Source organism: Malurus melanocephalus, unplaced genomic scaffold (assembly GCF_030028575.1).
Source record: "Malurus melanocephalus ecotype Western Australia unplaced genomic scaffold, MMel_1.1 scaffold_100, whole genome shotgun sequence".
Lineage (NCBI taxonomy): Eukaryota > Metazoa > Chordata > Aves > Passeriformes > Maluridae > Malurus > Malurus melanocephalus.
The window spans coordinates 1,435,430-1,455,279 of record NW_026623332.1 but is presented as its reverse complement, the minus strand read 5'-3'; the positions used below and the strand labels follow the sequence as shown (position 1 = coordinate 1,455,279).

Below are 19,850 nucleotides of genomic sequence, written 5' to 3'. Positions count from 1 at the left end.
TTCCAGGCATGGAATGAATAGTGTCACCCTTTCCCGTAGTTGTCCTTGTTTGCTTGGATACAAGTGGAGTGACTGGGGATACCTGCTGCATTTTAAATTCATTTCATGTCCTAATATGAATGAGCTTCTAAAGACAAGCCCTAAGAGACGGTGAAAATGGGGCAAATATGAGGTAATGCATTAAGATGTTGAATCGAATGACACATTTTCTGAAATGTAGCCAAACACCCTATTTCATTTAAAGATGAAACAGAAGCAGCTCAGGGGATTATTCAGCGTTGGTCAAAGTGTGTCATTGTATGAAAGGAAGACTGAAAAAGTAGAAAATAGAAGACAAAGAAAAGAAAGCTTTTCCTAGAATCTGAATGTTGAAGAAGCAAACACACCTCTTAAGAGGAAGAAACTCCCTGTCCTGAAAGGCCTGATCCTGCAGGAGCTCTACCTGAGGCCATAAATGCTTGCTGGCACATAGCAAAAAATGTTCAAATCCTTTTGGAGCTGTGACCCAAGAAACTTTTGCTACCTGCCACAAATCAGCATGGCTTTGACTGAAGGCTGGGGGAGCTATGCCTCTGTATGCATTGGCTGAAATCGAGCCCTTCAAGTCAGTTCTAGGGGATTTTATACTCAACAGGCTACTCAAGGCTTTTCTGATGAAGAAAATGTAAGAATGTTTGAAATTGTCACTTCAGTAAATGAGAAATCTTGCGGTATTTTTATAGTGGCAGTACATGGCCCTTTTCAGTAGGAAATCAGTTTTACAGCARGTWTTTTCCACATGACATCTCTGCTCCRTCATGCAAAACTAACATGCARCACAGTGCTCTTGGTGCTTTTAGGCAAAAAAAAAACATTACACTGGTCCCAGAAGAAAGCCAAAGCTTAACAGTAAAAATGTACTTTATTGCAAATGCTTTGAGTTCAGCTTSACCAAAAAACTCTCAGCCTTCAACAGCTTTGTTTGTCAAGTAGCTTTAAACTCTTGGGATTGTCTGAGTTTCTAGTTTTTACTCCATCCTTTTTTAAAATATATATATTTGGTATGATTTCATCATGGTTCTAGGAGAAGACTGAAAATGGTGCCCTGGTTTTYCTCAGTGTTTCACACCCACATTTTTTCCTGTATTTCAAGATTCTCTCTTGGCTTTGATCTGGGAAAATGGGATTTTCTAATAAGCCTTCCCATAAATCTTTCTCTGAATGCTTTCAGAATCACAGTGAATGAGAATGTGTAGGCACAAATCAGAAATGAATGGTACCTAACCTTTACCTTTGGACATGCTTCTGATTATTTCAAATCCTCATGTAGTCTATAATTAGTATCTGAGAATGTGGCACTCAGTTTCATCATAAGATGAAAGCAAAGTGAAGCCTAGAAACATATAATCTTTCTCTTTAAAAAAAAAAAAAACAACAAACAACTAATATACCTCCCTTATAAGTTAGGTGACATAAAATTTAGGTTGAAAATCAGTGCACTATTTATATTTCAGTCACCAAGGTGTAGATCCTTTTCTACAGATAAAAGTCCCAAGTTACCCCTTAGGCACCAGCAGTGCAATCCAAGGACAGCTAGGTTCAATGGAACAGTGCAAGGAGCCCACATTTAATTGTCTACAAATCTAAAATGTCATCTGTTATCTATTATCCCTTCCCCTGCTGCCTAGAGCATGATCTTGGGGGCATGAAAATATGTTTGAACCTATCAGGTTGCTTCTTTGGCAGCTTTAAGCTCTGGTTCTTTGCATATACTCACATACCCAGAGTGATTCTGTAGAGATAGATGGAGATAGATGCCTAAATACCTGCCTCCATTAAAAAACTCAGAAGCTAAATATTCCTACATCAAATACCCCAAGGAACTCAATTTGTTAGATATGATCTTAGCATGTCTCCAGTGCTTGCAGAAATTCTGGAGTGCTTTTCAAATTGCAAGTGTGGAGCCACCTTTTTCATAAAGGCCTAGCTTTTAAAGCAGTGGCCCACAGAATGGGCTYGACTTAACACCATCTCAGCTGGGGGGATGGAAACTCAAGCTGGCCATGAAAATGCTCAGGCTAGTAAATAAAAACTGCTTCCTAAAGGGTGCATTAAAAAAAACTGAGTATAGACCAGTTAAAAGGCACAGGGAGTTTGCAGATGGATCAATTTGATATCCAAACCCACCTATTTCAAGAAGTATGAGAAATCAGTCACACTTAATGTAATCAGACATGTGTTTTGATTCCCAGATGGCCCAAACTTGTGAAATGATCTTTACTTTTTCTTTGTTGTATCAATCTGACTTGCAGGAGGTTTTGCAGCCTTCTCGCATGTCAGCTGTACCAGGTTCAGAACGTACCCTAAGCACTCGCTTTTACACGAGCCCCTGATCCCGTGGACTTGTTTTAAAAGCTACCTACTTAACTTTCAGAGCTGCTTGTGGTAATGTGTGTTATATTTATCCTAATGGGCTTTAAAACAACCCTGGTGTAGGCCTGTGGAAGGTTTAATTCTTCAAAAAGATGTTTTAAATACTGTTAGAGACACCTTTTACACAGCAGATAAAATTACTTCCCCCAGAGGGAATTAAAAGATTCTGAAGTTATTGCAGTTATTTAGATCTAGATATTACACTTCCTTAAAACTGTGTTTTGACTTCAGCTTGCCTGTACTGCATTTACAGTGTACCACACAGGTACATCCTCCCAAATCCATAAAGTCTTCCACTAAGCCTGTTATGATACAATTGTAACCTTTTCTGCCAGCTAAATGCTTTCTCATCATATCAAGCTGCCCTCGCTCTTCTTCCCACATTAATTAGCTCTCCTTGCTGCAATACATTGTTCTCTCCATCTCCAAATTGCACTCGTGTTGCTCTCTCTAGAGGTGGTGCTGTCCTTTTTCTGTGTTACGACATCACACAGAAATGGGGATTATTTCTGCCACACCTTGCATAGCAGTACTGCAGAGTATACATACAATGTCACAAGATGAGAGGCGCTGTCAAAAGGAGAGMGATGTTTCCAAATAGCAGTTTATCTGGTAATTTATTCCTTGGGCAATCAAGCCTTTGATTGGCATGATGAAAACAAAGGTAGTAAAAGCTGGGATTTATAGACACCAGGAGACAGGCTATAAAGCTGTGATGCTGATGTTCTCAACTACTCTTAGATCACTGTGAGGCTCAGCAGTACATCATACTTCCAATTACCTCTGGCAGTTTTCATATCTCCACAACTGCCACCAGAAAAGGAAAGGAGTCAGCAGTAAGTGCTTATTATAGGAGAGCTGGATGGCAATAGACTTCACTTTGTTCTTGGTCCCTGTGGACTCAATGTACATTGAGGCAGAGGGTTTGAGATGGTTTTGAAGCAAATCTGGGAGGTGAGGAGCAGGGGATGGGCAATATTGAAGTTGTTGATCTACTTTGTCTGGTGGCTGTTAATGTGAATCATTGCAAAAGCAGGGATAAATTCCACTCCTTCCCTTCCTCCTCMCATCCTGTGGATGTAAGATCGACCGTACTTTTCTGTTCTGCTTCAGGGCAGTGAGGAAATAGTGTAATGCAATAAAGTTTGCAGATCAGCATTTTGCAGAAGTGTTGCATGCTGTACATTTATACCGTGAGAGAGTGTCTCGTATCTGATTTATTATCACTCTTTGAGTTACTGTTTTTTAACTTGTTAGATACCTGTGGTTTGCAAACCAGGCCCTGCAAGTATCCACAATCTCTCCAGGTGGGTTTGAAGTCAGCAGAGCCCTCAGTGTCCAGAGCTCCTGCCTCTACTGGCAAAATTCACCCAGAGCCAAACTTTTTACTAACATAAATATGCAAAATCTCATTAAAATYATTGAAGCTGTGCCCATGACAAGAGCAGAGATTTTGGCCTCCTGTGCCCATTTTCAATATTCTGGCAGGTGACATGYGAAAGCAGAGGTTTTTCTGCAGGAGACTTCCATGATTTTTCTTAGGCTGGGATYTGATCCCCCACATGGTTTAAAGGGTTAGATGCAACCAGCACCTTTCATTTCTCATAGCTTCAAGGAGCCACTGAGCTCCTGCTATGTACACAGAAAGCTGCAGGTGTGAAAATCCTCATCTCAGGTTTTGATACATACACATCAGATAGAGGTGAAGGTCTTTCACTAGTCAATATTTTGAGTGAGTTTCTATGTCCACAGGGGAAAAAAGCAAAACCACTGAGAACAGATTAAAGAATTCAGGATTAAAGAAACTGATAGGAACTGTTCTAGAAGCATCAAGAAAAAAATTTAAGGTCTTTATGGGTAAAGTGGAGAAGACTGGGAGAGGTCTTCTGAGTTGTTTTTTTTTTTTTCCTACATCATGAAAATAAACATTTTTACATTTCTTTTAAACAAATAACATCACTGATTCTTTCACCAGTCTCCATASCTGAAATACTGTACATTTTGGCTGAATGAAAAATTAATGGTTTTACATGAATTAATTTGAATTGCTTGAAATAACCCTGTCATAGATGCTGCCAGCATCCCCACCTTTCCTGCAGAAGGTTCCAGTTGCAGGGCAGCATAATTGCCACACAGCTCCCCTGGCAGCTGGCATCCAGCTCTGTGAGGGCTCACATCTCATCTGCTTTTGTTGAATCAAGTGTGTGTGATATTGTGAAGGTGGTGTGAAAACTGGAGRAGAAAAAGCCCTTGAACGGGCAGCAAACCCTTTCTTTCTTTGAAAAAAACCAAAGTAAATAGCAGAAGCTGTKTCTCTTACTGAATATAGCACTTGCTGTTGTATTGAATTTCCAGGTCACATGCTGAAACTCTGTAGCCATCATGTGTTTGACCATGCAATGTTTGACAGGTATGACACTGATTTTACTGATCCCTCTGCTCCGGAGAGTGGGATGAGTAGAGGGTGCAGCTGATTCTCTGCATGATTTGCTGGAGGGCAGYGCTAATGAGAAACCCCTAATGTGAAAAAAAAGGGCTTATAACTGGGAGGGGAAAAAAATCCAATGAATGTTTAAATAGGAAGATTCAGCTCAGCTGTTCCCATTGGGAGTTTGCTGACCAGCTTTTTTTCTTTTTGATATCACTGCAGATCAGCAGTTCACCCTCTCTATTACAGACCTTTCTTCTAAAGCTTGCCAGCTCTCCTTTCCAATGATTTAACAGTAAATTCTTGCTGTAGATTTGCAGACACATACTGAATTTGTGAGAGCAGAGACTGGATATTTACTGTTAACAAGAGAGCATTTGCGTACGATTCACACATATAATAAAGTCAACATAATTTAACAAACAAGTAGTCAGAGGAAATAGATTTCCACATTGTGTTTCATCAACAGACTTAGATGCAGTGGGTTACTTTTACGGTCAAATAATAATCTTCAATTTCTAAAACAACATGACGTTCTTATAATAAAAAGAAGCTTCTGCAGGACAGTATGTCAATAGAGTACATTTTTTGTGTGCTTCTAAAGCAGCCCCATTTAGAGCTGTGACTGAAGAAAGCCACAGACAAACAGCAGCAAAAAACGGGGTCTGCACCACCCCATGGCAACATCGGAAATACATTTTTTTTAGGTTAGTGAGATATAATAACTTCAGTGATTAACAGGAATGTTGATTAAAATCAGATCACTCATTATTTAACCTAATGATGGTATAGATATTACCTTTTAAATAAACAATTTAAAAGAAGGAAAATATCAAAGAATATTATCTGAGAAAGATTGTTCAACTACTGACCTTTATGTGCTTTAAATTAAATTCAGCTAAGCATAATCTGTCTTTGTTACTGTAAAARCTTTATAGACAGAAAAGCTGCAATTAGTTACAATAATTTTTCTTAATAGTTGAAATAATTAATTACGAACAGAAGAAAGAAAAAAAGGCAAAACCCCCCACCAATAAAAAAGCCCTGTTGCAGGTGAGGTAATCCTCAATCTCACATCTTTTGTCTGTGGAATGCATGTGCATTTTTTCTTCTACTAGACAGGTTTATCTGAGGAAAAAAAAAGAAAGGGCAAATTTAGTCCTGGAGAAGTGAAATATGAAGCAATACCTGAAAAACAGTTAAGCAGTATTTACTAGGTTATCTTATTGCTTGCATTGTAGTAACCTGATTTATTTCTGTCTACCTCATTGTTTAATTAAAGGTATAAACWAAGCACAATTTAAGCACTATGTAATGTCAGTGAACATTACCTACATTTCATGTTTGTATCTATTGATGCTGCAGCATTCCCAAAAGCGATTTGTGGATTAGGCTTTGGACTGCCGCCAGCCCCAAAGAAGCATTTTCTAGCTGTTATCAGCATTGTTTATTTGTGACAGGTTCTGTTCATGCGTCCTTTCATGTTTGYGCTTAAAAGACACACATTCACGTACTTGAAAGCATAGGTATGTTTAAATATTTATGGAATGAKAGGAACTTTTGAAATCTGCTTCTAGAAGACTTTTGGTGGGAATTTGCATATTGAARTATGCATGCTGCAGTTCAAGCAATTTTTAAACTCATAGAAAAATTTAGATTCATAGAATAAYCCAGCTTGGAAGAGACGTCCAAACTGATCCAACCTTTTGTGGGAAAGGAAGCTTAGATGAGATTATTTAACACCATGTCCAGTCAAATCTTGAAAGCCTCTGGTAACTCTACCATGTCCCTGGGGAGTTTGGTCCCACTGTAAAAAAATGTTTTCTTTATTGAGAGGAAATCTTTCCCAGTGTAACTTGTGTTCATTGCCTCTTATCTTTCCTCCACTCCACTTGGTTGAGACACCACCTGGGCATACTGAATCCAGCTCAGGGTCCCCCTTCACAGGAAGCACATAGCATTGTTGAAGCAAGTCCAGAGGAGGCCACAAAGATGATTGGAGTGATGAGACACCTCTCCTCTGAAAAAAAGGTTGAGAAAATTGGCATTGTTCAGAATGGAGAAGAGAAAGCTCTGGGGTGACCTTGTAGCAGCATTTCAGTGCCTGAAGAGGTGGAGAGGGACTTTTGATAAGGGCTTGATAGTGCCAGGATAAGGGGTAAGGGCTTTAAGCTGGAAGACGCAGGATTAGATCAGACACTAGGAAGAACTTCTTCCCTGTGAGGTTGGTGAGGGACTGGAACAGGTTTCCCAGAGAAGCTGTGGTGTCCCATCCCTGGAAGTGTTCGCAAGTCACATTGAATGGAGCTTTGAGCAGTCTGGTCTAGTGGAAGCTGTTTCTTCCCATGGCAGGGGGGTTGCAACTGGATCATCTTCAAGGTCCCTTCCAACCCAAATCCTTCCATAATTTTATGATTCTGTGAATGCCCATATGATTTCTGTTAAAGAAAGAGCCTCCATCTTATTTGTGGCCACATATTAAGTAATGGAAAACTGTGGTGAGGTCAGGAAATGGTGAGTTGAATTCACCTGTTCAGTGCTGCCGTGGGAGGGAGTGGAGCAGAGGATTCMAACCCTCAGAGATAGCTGGGAGCAGAAAAAGGAATGCTGCTCTCCTTGCTGCTTGCTGCCACCTTCCTGCCCTTCACAGAGGCGATGGGTGTGGTGTGTGCCAGCAGCTGCCCAAGGTTCTTTCAGACCTTGTCCCTTTTTGTGTTCTGTCAGTGAAGATTGGAGTTTTGAGGACTGCTGGAGAAAGTTTTCACTGTAAAAAGGCCTGACCATGACTTTTGGATGATTAGTTCTCATTTTAAATGCGGAACCTGCTTTTAGCATCGACCATTCCCATTTGTAATTTCACTCATCTGTTCTGCAGCTCTTTGGGACTCTTTGAGCCTCCCAAGAGCAGCATGGTCCTACTGATAAACTGGTTTTCTTCTTGAAGCTTTTGCCTCTCATTTTCTGGGATATCTTTGAAATGGATGAGTTTTCACTGCACATTCTTGATTTTCAAAGGAAGTTTCAGGGAAATTGTCCTTAGTCCAAAAACTGGTTTTTATTTTTTTGCTGATCCCATGAATATGTTTATTACATGTGTATCTCACATGCAAAAAAACGCCAGTTTTCTAAGCAGTAAAATTCTTGGAATAATTAAGAAATATTTATTTCTTCAAATAACACATGGACAGACAAAGAAGTTAAAAGGGGTTTGATCTTTMTTTGGCAACAATGTCCTTAGTGGTAAACCACACTGAGAAAGCAAGTAACATGTAATAGGTTCAAAGGGAAGAAAAATCAAACTRCATCATCTAAAATCAAGGCAACAATATCTGGAGTGTTTTTCCAGAACTATGGACACAGGTCACAGTTCTCCTCCTTTGGTTGTTCCAGACATTTTCATTAGGAGTAAGGTGCAATCATATAGTTCTGGTGCATGCTTCARTTTGTATTGAACAGTAGCATATCCTGAATAATTAGTTAAATCCCATCATTAGTCCACAGAATTACAACTTTTCATTACCTGTGTCCTTTTAGGAAGTGGGATTAAAGTCATGTTTCTTTGGGTGTTTCTTACACACAGCTTTTATTTCCTGGTAGCATATACTACGTTCTTAAATATATTTTAATTTGAAAATCTTAAGGTACTCTCACAAACTTTTGGTGCATTTCTTTTTTTATCACAGCTTCTCTGGGCTTATTGCTGGGTGTCTCAAAAAAAAMCCCAAACAATTAAAGATTGTGTTTCATAACATTTCTTTGAGAAAGCTCTTTCCAAGGGTCTATTGGCAAGAAGACTGAGTTTCTTGCACTGCATATAAGATGGGATTTTGAGTTTTGGGGTTTTTCTTCCTTCAGAGGCATATGGGACTCTATTTTCACAGAGATAACAGTCACCACAGGGGCCAGATTTTTCATAAGCATTCTGCATGCAGAAAACCCCGGTTCATATGAACAGATTCAATAAATCTGATCAACTTGTGTGTTATGAGCATTCCTAATACCTGGACCTGAAATGATTGAATTAAAACATATGTCTAGACTGCAGGAAAACTACCCTCAGTGCTTGTCTATTAATCACCAGAGGTGAGGACCAGATGGAGTGGTGTGACTCTCTTTTGGCCCAGGTTTTCTTCCCATGGATTTGAAATATGCATCTGAGTCCAAGAGCAGTGCATTTGAGCATTATCATAGAACAACAGCTTTCCTGAGTTTGTGGAATTGTCATGGACTGTCTGATGTATGAAGAGCCACTTGAATACACTTGCTGTTGGTAGAAAGTGCTATCACTAACTAAATAACCCTGCTTCCCTCCATTGGAATCCATCCTAGTACTTTAGGGCAAATCTGCATGTTGATGTGTGTTGGTTTTTCTTGTCTTTTTTGCCAGCTCCTGGACTGTTTTGTCATCCCGGTGGTGATACTCCTCTCCTGGTTCTTCCTACTGGTGCGATACAAGGCAGTGCATTTCATTGGGATTGTGGTCTGCATTCTGGGCATGGGCTGCATGGCAGGAGCAGATGTCCTCGTCGGGAGACAGCAAGGGGCAGGTGAGTAAGGATGGGTGGCTCGTGTGGCCAAGGTCTGTTCAGRGAAACCATTGACAAGGGTGCATCAGATTGGGGGGCAAAAAGGGGGAAATTTGGCAAGAAATTCTGTACCTTCGTGGGTCTAGAGCACTGAGCTGCCTCTTTGTCAGAAGGGCAAAAATGAGTCAACACTTACAAATCAGCAGTGCTGCAARCACRTTTCCTGGGCCCTGTGTCTTACAGCACAGGTCACCCTCTGTGCAAGCTGGGGGCAAGCTGAATATTTGTAGTTTCATTCTTGTTTGGCTTGGCTGTCGAGCTGCAARCCTCAATAGCTTCCTTTCCAAGCTGGCTACATTTCTGAATTGTAAACACCTCTCACATCCTCTGTGTGYTCTTACTTCTCAACTTTGCTTGTTTTTCTGCAGAGGTGGGGTCACTGGGTAGGTGCTAAAAGACACTGAACCTATATACTACCAGTTGGGTTTTGCACACAGTTTCATAATAAAGTTTTGGGACTTGGTTTTAACATTCTTGAAAACCTTCYTATGTATAAAATGTTCTTTTTTATGTGTGGCATCATATGAATAATTTGTGTGTATCTATTAATGCAGACTAGACAGAGTTAGATTTCATCGATCACCTTCCCCTGTCACATTGATTTCTCTAGTGCCAAGCCAAATGATGTGGGAAGGCTGGAAATTCTTTTCAAAGATTGTCAATTAGGCACAGTTTTCATTCTTAATTAAAAGCACTGAATTGTGAGCGGAGCATAATACACTGGGATTTAAAATTCTTGACTCAGCTTTCTGAATACAAATGCAAGTGCTGTAAAAACTGCATTTGCCAGAATGCTACTAAATAAAACAACGGAGTTTGTGACAGTGCTCACCATATCTCCCTGCCCCCTTTTATCTCTGTCCTCAATCCTGAAAGGAGAACTTTAGTTCACTGGGCTCCTCTAGAAGTAGCCCTGCCCCAGCTAAAAAGGAAATAATGTGCTYTGTACTATGTCATCAGCCATCCAAAGCTGTGTTGGGAATGGCTGATTTCAGAGGGATTGAGATTTCAGCCCTGGGTTCCAGAAGAAATGTCCTGTGTGCCAGCAGTGAAGAGAGTGACACACTTGAGCTTGTGAGCTGTGAATCAGCAGGATCATGTGGGGCAGAGGAAGGAGACAGGGAACAGACTGAGGAACACTGACACTGCCATCCAGCTGCAGTAGTTGGGTGTTATTTGCCACGTTCATTGTTAAAGCATGGGTATAGCTGTTAAGTAAATTTGTCCAGCGAAATCTGTTAGCATGCATTATTGCCTTTTAATTTGGACCTACACATGAAAAACTGTRTCCATGCTTATTGCTATGCAGAGAGACTGCAGCTTTTTTTACTTGTTTTAGTGGCAAAATTATGTTATTAATGATGCTGTCTTTAACAGAGTGAAATAGATCATCTGGTCTAATTTCTTTGAAAGGGCAACACCACACATAAAAATGTACGAATAAAAAGAATTAATGGTAGGGAAAAAAAACCCCAAAATTATTAAAACTCTTCATTAAGAGGTTCTACACCATTTATAGGATGTTTCCTAGGACTGGGCAAACTGGGCAAAGAAAGGAAGACACTGTCATGGTTTTACTTGGTCCGATTTTTTGGTGGTGGGGGGATGGGATCAAGATTCTAGGGACAGCCCCTAGAATTTCTCACAGCAGCCATCTTTGTGGTTTCTTGATCCCATCCCCCCACCATCAAAAAATCGGACCAAGTAAAACCATGACAGACACCAAAAGCAGTGATGCTTTGTTTGTCCTCATTTTAGGGGACAAGAGCYATTACATTTTAGGGGACAAGAACTACTGACATTTGTGTGCCCCTGTTGACCACACTGCTTACTGTATTAGAAGAGCCATAAGGCTCTGCTAGGTACCCACAGCATGAGGCAGTTTAGCCTGCCAGCTCTTACAGTAAGAGAMCATGAATTTAAAATGTATCGCTGAGTGGTTAACAGGTATTTTTCAAACCATCTGCAGGAATTAGGTATAATGTGCACTCATGCTTTCAATTTTCAATAAATAAGTGGTGGTTTACCTCTTTATTGTATCCTTACTGATATTTTTCCCATTACTCAGTGGGAAAAGCAATTACTATCAAGTATTTAGTGCTCTATCATCTTACRTGCCAAGTATACCTGAAAATAACATTATTCTCACCTAATTCCTGTGAGCTGTTTTCATACTTCTGCTCCTACCATATACAGGGGTCTGAGCCACAGAATGTTTTATCCAGGTTTTTCAAAGCACTTCACAGCTTTAGTTTACAATAGTTTCWAAAAACCAGTCACATCAGTCCTGTTAATGCATATATGAGTCTATGTTCAATTTAAAATGGGACTCGTTGAGACTGATTTTTAGATATTATGTTCATCAGTAAGTACAGCCAAAAGCAAAGAGAGACTCCTCTTAATGGGGTGGGGCAAAAATGTGACAAAAAGGCCTAGTGAGAGTGGGAAAAGAAATCATGTGGGAACACAGTTCACATTTAAAAGATTTGTGTTACACTATAGTGCCGTAAGTAGTTCCCAAAACACTAACTCCARTCTGGACTCTGACTTCTCCACAGAAAATTAAATATGCTAACAATCCTTAATGTAAAGCTTGTTTTCCCGGGTTATGCACTGTGTGTCTTCTGAAGAATGAACTGCACCCTTAAATTGGTCAAATGTAAACTTTATTTATATAAAAGTCTTTAGGATGTCTCTAGTTAGTGATACATATTTCCTTAGCAATGAAACCATTAGATGCATGTGGATATTGCATCCATGAAAAGAAGTCTATAGGGATATGTCAATCTTGGGGAAGTTCCAAAGTCTCAGCTTCTCGAGGAAGCAGAGATAAGGCATTTGACAACCAGAACGGTAAATGCTAAGAAAGAAAGCAAAAACATATTTTACAACATTTTTACACCTGTACAGAAAGTTTTGATGCACTAACCCCTTGGGTATCATATATTATTCTAGTCATTATGTCTCAGAAAGAAGTAATCAGAAAATAAGCCTGCATAAGCTATGGACAAAGGTGAGAAAGCTGTTCAAGGGCATAGAATGGGCTTAGAATGAAGAGACTTTAGCCAGACCAGGACTTCCTGTCTCTCAGAAAATGCAAGAAAGAGACAGATACTCTAAAGGTATATGAAGTCTTCAGYCACATGGAGAGGGTCAATACAGAGTGATTTTTAAATATTTGTTACAGTCAGAAAATTGTGGGATGRCCAATATAAATCTGAGGTATCCAGCATAAAAGTTAAAAACATGAAGTACTTAGTAGTAGGACAAAAATATATGAAATTTACACGAATTGATGAAGAATCCCTCAAGGCTTATCAAGTTTGAGGATCTAATGCAAATTCCATCTCAGAAAAATGCCCAATCTACCAAGAACTGGCTGATAAAAGTCCCTCTGTGCTTCCTTGTTTGTTTATGCTCTCCTCAGCCACCCTGTGCTGCTGAGTGCCAGAGGAGGTTCCYGTGTCAGTCTGGTGCTCTGAACAGATCTTGGCTCCCTCTTCTGGGAAAGCCCTGAAGGTTGAGGCTCACACTCAGCACCAGAGCACTTTGGGGAGAGCTGTYGGGGTGTGATGCTTGAGGCCATCCCATCTGTGTGAAAATGCCCAGCCTCAGAGCTGCTTCTGTTTCACAGATGCAAAAGGATGATATTTTTGTCCCAGCAGAAGCTCTAGGGTCAAAAGCTTTTTCTGCAATACTTCCTCAAAGTGTCAGTGAGTAGCTGCAATAAATTCCAAATGAGTGAGCTCAGTGAGGAATCAATGGTGTCACTGTGAAATATGAAATGCATCAGGGGTATGAAGAAGTTTTGTGAAGTGCTGATGGTTTTAATTTTAAATTAAGAGCATCTTCCATTACTGATTGMGAAAGAAGGCTAAAAAAGCAAGCAAGCAACCAATCAACCAAACACAACAAAACAGCCAAATTTTATAAAGATAAATGGTCAAAGATAAACATGTTGCCAGAGAGGAAACATGCAAAGCAGAAATTCAGTGAAAGGCTGGATAAGTATGTGAAAAACAAATCTAGTAATGTTTGCTAATTACACAGAAGCCACATCTCATCTGAGCTGAAAAACGCTGGAAACTAAGGGAGTGTTACTGGGAATATTTTACACTTTACTCCATTCCTATTGTCCTTAAACARTTTATACTTTTCTGGTGCTTATAGCCAGTATTGGAGACAGGATACTGAATTAATGAACCCTTGGTCTATCCTCTTATGACCGTTTTTATTATCATAAATTTCTTCTCCATAGAAATTTTAGCACTACAGTTTGGAATGATAACTAAAAGCGTAAAAGAACTCCTTAAAGAAAAATGTTGAAAAGATAATTTTGAACCAATCAGAATGTTTGGCTTCCATTTTTATTTACTGCAGTGTATCTTTTATGAATCATTTGAAATAAAACTTTAAAAGGCAGGGACATAAAAAATAAATCATGGTATTTTAAAAGACAACGAGGYTTCATTTTTTAAAAAGTACAGTTTAGTACTTCAGCATTTCTACTGAAACTTTTCAAAGAAAAATGCATTATATTCAGCYTTTCAAAATATGGTTCTGCAGCAATATCTGACAGCTTTGTGAAGCTGGAGCTCTTGTAGAAATCATTTAACAAGCCATATGTGCAGAGGGAATTGCACACACCAGTTTGCAAAGCTAGGGCCTCAGTTTTCAAGCTGGAACTTGATCTTGATCAAATGTCCCTGAAACTCTCCCCGACACCCAATAATGAAATCTCCCAAGACTTAAAAAGATTTCAAATAGTCTTTGATTAAAAATTGTTTTAGTAATTCTATATACCTGGAGTTACTGAAAATGCATCTTMTTGTTCTTTGCATGCATTAGGTACTGCTATGTTAATTGAACATCTTTTAAAAATCTGTCATTATCATCACCCTGTCTACACCCCATCCTTCCTCCTCCCTTTCTTGTCAAATAGCTCCATGTGAGAATGAGGTCAMTATTGGGTTGTAATGATTTCTTCACTCATTTCACAGGTACATTGAATTTTTCAGTTGTCCTCAGATCTAAGCTCTGAACATATTTTAGACTGGTTAAATTTCAAGACGAGATGCTAGCTGCTCTGTGGAGCTGAGTCTCATTCTTTCTGCAGAGAAAAAGAAAAGTAGCAATAATAAAGTAAAAAGGATTCGTCTCTGAAGAGTGTCACTAAGTTTTTCAGAATTTTTGGCTTYTCTTTTCTACAGCAAGGAGTATGCTCTCCCTTCACCTTTGCTCGACCAAAAGATGGTTGTTTTGAGGCATTCTGATCTTCTTGTGTTTCTCCCTAGGTGAAAATAAACTGATAGGGGATCTCTTAGTGCTTGGYGGAGCAACGCTGTACGGCATCTCCAACGTCTGTGAGGAGTACATCGTCCGAAACCTGAGTCGAGTGGAATTCCTGGGCATGATCGGACTCTTTGGCTCCTTCTTCAGTGGAATTCAGCTGTAAGTGAGCAGGTTTGAGTCACCAAGGCCATTCAAGTAAATGCAGCAGTGGCCTCCATTGAGGTACACTACTCTGTAAGAGTAGCCATTTCTTGTGGAGAGTAGGTGTCATTAAATTTTGGAATTTGAATTGATTTTCATATTTCAAATTGGTGATTTGAATAACACACATTTTTACCCTAGTACTCTAATTCAAGGACCAGTGTTCTTGAGTAGTCACTTGGGGAGGGAAATGACATGTCCTATCATCTTGCTGCTGAAAGATGAGTGGATACTTAATGTCTTAGTTTGATCTGTGAATCACAAAATCTGAAGCTTCCTCTGTTTTATACCTATAAAACGTCATTTTGGTTTCTGAGCACGTAGAAGAAACATCCAGTCAGAAGGTATTTTGCTGGTTCGCTTGTTCTGTGTAACTACATTATGATATGGCAGAAATAATGAAAAAGGCTTTAAGAAAATGGCCTTTTCACTTCAARACTATTTACTACTGAGGAGATTGTTATGTGGATTTCAGGAGTCTGGTCTATATCCACGTGTACCTAATGAGCATCTCAACTGCAAGCCCAATAGCTGGAAGATGGTTTCCAGTGTTGTAGTACTGTGACTGATGTAAAAGTAGTCATGCAAGATTGCTGCATTTTGTGCAGATCTGCCACTGCTGCTTGCTGCACAGAATGACTCTGGATTATTAATCCAAAACAAATTGCTTCTCTACAAATCTGAACAACTCTGCTTCTAAGAACAGAGACTGAACAAAAAAAAACACAACCAAACAACTCCTACTTCAATAGTTCTGTTTCTTTAGCTAGAAAGCTTGATCCTTTTATCTGGGATCTGAACAAGGGTCAACATTATTTATRTTAACTAGCTGCCATACAAGCAGTTCCCTTTTCAAAAATATGGAATTTAGGAGCATGTAAATATGCCTAGAATCTTTGGCTAAAGCATTTTTAATGTGTTTGTGATTAAGTATGTACTAACTGATTCTGAGGGCATCAAAGCAGTGCCCTTGTCTTGCTCTGTGTGTGTAAACTGTCATGTAAATGTCTCATATTCCAGATTTTAATCGTAGTGCCATTACTCCCTCTTGACCCAAGCAGTAAGTCACAATTCAGGGTCTGTGAGCATTTTTGCTGTTGAGAAGCTGGTTTTGGAGCAAGACATCTTTGTATAAAGACACAACTGGAAGGAAACAATAAGAAACCTTTTCTTTCTGAGAGCCCTAAGGTTTTTCTATTCAACATTAGGCCAAAAAGTTTGCTCCAACAAGTTTTTCTCAATTTGCTTCTGCAGCTTTTTGCTGGAAATGTTTTGTGGCACCTTCTGGAGATTCAATCACACTTAGCTCATACCTGCGCTTTTTTCTTATCTTTACCTATCATGAAGAGCAAAARTCGCATAGGTATGTATTCACAGAGATTGAATCTAACTAAATGTAACACTTATTTCAAAGAGAAGCCAGTTCTTCATATTAAAATTGCAGACTCTTTCTTTGAAACACTTTGGTGCAATATAGGACCTTTAGATCTTTTAAATTGAAGGAGTCCGGGGAAGGAATGTCCTAGGAGTAGGGCCATGCTAGACACAGCACTGGTCAAAGTTTGTTTGGCATCCACAAAGTGGATTGAGAATGAGGAGTGCTTAATATTAACATAATTGTAATATAAAATAAACATGGATAATGTGCATTGTGCAGCAAAGGAAGAGCCAAGCTGTCAAGAGAAACTGTTAATTAATGAGTTGGCTAATTACCCAGACATGGTGGAAAAGGAAGTTTAGCATGTTGAATGTGATTAAAGCAGGGAGGAAGAAGAAGAGATTCGTTTACAAGAGTTGGGGATGTCACAACTACCTAGCAAATGGAGATAAGGTTTTCTGATGGAATCACGTAATCACAACATGGCCTACTTTTTAAGGGCTCCATGAAGGTCGGTTCAGGCTTCTACTCAAAGCTAACTCCAAAGTTACATCAGGTTGCTTAAGAACTTGTTCAGTTGATTTCTTGGTATCTCCAAGAATGGAACTGCCAGTCATGCTTGGCAACCTGTTCCAGTGTTGGACTAATTCTTTCTCCACTGATATTTAATCAGAGTTTTCCACATTGCAATTTGTGTCCATTGTCATTCAACCTTTTGTTGTGCACCTCCAAGRAAAGTATGACTRTCCATTCTGTAACTAYMCATTGCRTAGTTAAGATGGAAAATRTATTGTCTTGTCCTCCTTTCCYCCTTAGYCTTCTYTTCTTCACACTAAGCAAACCCTGCKGTTTCAACATCTCCTCTTACRTCATGTGCTGAACCTGCCTGAYCGTGGTGATGGAGTTCCACTGTACTCACTTCAATTTGTTAATGTCTGTCTTGCTCTGGATAGCCCAAAATTGGACACAGTAYTTTAGCTGCTCTCTCAAGTTGCATCCTTCAGCTTGCTGGCCAGACTTTTACTACCACAGCTCAGGATGCTGTGGGCCTGCTCTGCTCCAGGGACACATTGCTGACTTGAGTTCAGGYTGATGTCCACCAGGACTCAAAGGTTTATTTCTGAAAARCAACTTTCTATCCAGTCAGCTCCCAGCCTGTACTGACTCATAGTGTCACTCCACCCCAGGTGCAGGAGTTCATACTTGATCTTCTTGAACTTCATGAGGTTTCTTTTGACCCCTTTCTTTTGACAGCATTGGGGGTAGTGCACCCCTCTAGTCCATACCTCTTCAGTCTGTAAAGATCTTTAAGGTAAACATGTTGGTGGAAACGTTGCTAAAGTCACAGGAGGTTACACCAGATCCTCTCATCCATTTTCCTCTCCTTTGTTTACTGATCCTTCATCATAGAAGGCTTTGGTCAGCTTTGCACTTGGAAAGTCTGTGCTGGCTGTTCCCARTGGCATCATCTTCTTCATTTCCTGCAATTGGTTTCTGGGAAGATTTGCTCCACAATCTTCCCGAAAGGTTAGCATAAGGCTGGCCAGGCTGTCTCTGTTGTTCTGTGTTAAACTGGATGTTGCATTTGTCTTTTTTTCAGTCGTCAGGGACCTCCTCCARTTATCACAACCTTTCAAAGATTACTGTGATTCCAATCCTTCAGTGCCTYTGGCATCACTTCATGGCCACTTCTGTCAAAGTTTCTCTTGTCCCTCTTTGTTTCACAGATCATAAGGAATCTCGAGCTACAGAATATTGTTTTGTACTTCTTTTGTTTTGGCTAAGCAATAATATGAAAGCAATGTTCCTATGTTTAAGTTATGTGGAATTTTTTTTGCTGGACCAAGASACATTGCAGTTTGTTTTCATTATATTCTTCAGGAATTTGCTGATGAAAGAGACATATGCCTTATGCATGCAAAGACACCCATAATTTAGWTATTTTGCAGACAAAATAGTCTTATTATTCTGTACACAGTATTAGATTTGCTACACATCAGCAGCAAACAAATTAGAATTTCCAGGATGCAACTCTTTAGACTAGATTAATCTGGAAGGGGCTGAGCTCCTGTAGTTTTACTATTAGACTTGGTTTTCCACATGCCACCTTTTGTCCTAGATACTTTATTTTTCAATCTGTATAATTCCATATTTTGTACTTGTTTAAAATAGTGTCCAGACCAGCATGCAGAGTTCTGCACAGCAGGATTTGTCTGGAAATCAGATAGAGAAAGTGGTTACTTGAGTGAAGACCTAGCTTGGGACATGTCTCCAAGTGTCTGTTTGCCTGGATTGGGAAGAACTGACTTGTTGCCACCTTAGAATTTTATGGATCTGTGATTTTGATATTAATGTACTATGCAAGCTTTACAAGATACTGAAAGTGAACTTTTGCAGCCTTGTCCATCATTTTCTTATTATCCTGACTTTCATTGCTTTGACTGTTTGGTTTCTCTCAGTGTGTAACAAATCACAGTATGCTTCCCAAAGCCAGCCTGTGATATCTGTTTATTTTACACTGCAGAGCTGCTCTGAAGAGTGAATAACTCAGATAGATATGTTATTAATAATTAACATTCAAAAGCTTTCAGAATATTAAGTCAGAAGAGTACAAGAGGTTTCAGCATTTAGGGGAAATGGGCGTGTAGAGCAGGTATATATAGAGCTGGAAATAAACTGGTGGAAATTGCATGCTATCACATCTGATTACTGCCCTGAAGATCTTTCAAATACACAGGCACAGGGATAATGCCTGAGTGGATTAGCAAACTCTGATTGCATTTGGTTCCTACAGAGATTTTTTGTTATAAGGTTATTTATATGGTTTTGTCCAGGATTCGAATCAAATGAGCACAAGTAATTTAACTTCTGTTCTCGTCATCAAATTTTGCCTTCTCTTCTCTTCCAGTGCAATCATGGAGCACAAAGAGCTGCTGAAAGTTCCCTGGGATTGGCAAATAGGTAAGAAAACACTTTACCTCTTTGAAGATAGTTGCTGAAGGAGGTGTGGAGACGACCAGTGTTTGGGGAGGCACGTGAGGAGTTTCAGGAGAACCAATGTTTGTGACTTTTCCACCAGTTACTGGCAAAGGTTGAGCCACATGCCTCATAACTGTCCTTCAGTGATCTGTCCTCCACTGCTGTGTTAACCTTCTTTGAATSCTGTAAGTTAATCATTCAGACAGCCATGAAGTAAAACAATAATGGAGTTTCCAGTCCTAAGATTCAGTGCAGTACTGGGACAATAAATGAGGTAGTCATTAAGAGTCAAACCTTTTCAATGAATGGCAAAGAAGGAAAATGGAACCTAACAAAAAAACTAGGGCTRCACATTACAGCCTCATAAACTGTCTTCCAGGGGCAGCATTTCTGTATGAAAATGTTTAATTGCTTTCCAAATAGTCCTGGTGGAATGTAGCAGATGTGTCTTTAGACAAGTTCAGGGAGCATCGTGCCCAGTGAAGCTCTTATGGTGTTCTGCCAAGGAGTGGATTGCATTTTCCCATTTCAGTTTGGAAGCTGAGTTTATGGCTCCCTTCTAATTAGTCCAGTG

The 19,850-nt window shown here is 39.6% G+C and overlaps 1 protein-coding gene across 1 annotated transcript in view; it reads left to right on the top strand.

Annotated features, from left to right (window-relative positions):
- The window catches only part of SLC35F1 (solute carrier family 35 member F1), a 220,887-nt gene that overhangs the window by 175,617 nt on the left and 25,420 nt on the right, over positions 1-19,850 (top strand). Inside the window, exons 4-6 of the mRNA XM_057368986.1 lie at positions 9,228-9,387; positions 14,721-14,877; positions 19,206-19,258. Of these exons, the coding sequence (XP_057224969.1) occupies positions 9,228-9,387; positions 14,721-14,877; positions 19,206-19,258 (370 nt within the window). The remainder of the gene's footprint in view (positions 1-9,227; positions 9,388-14,720; positions 14,878-19,205; positions 19,259-19,850) is intronic.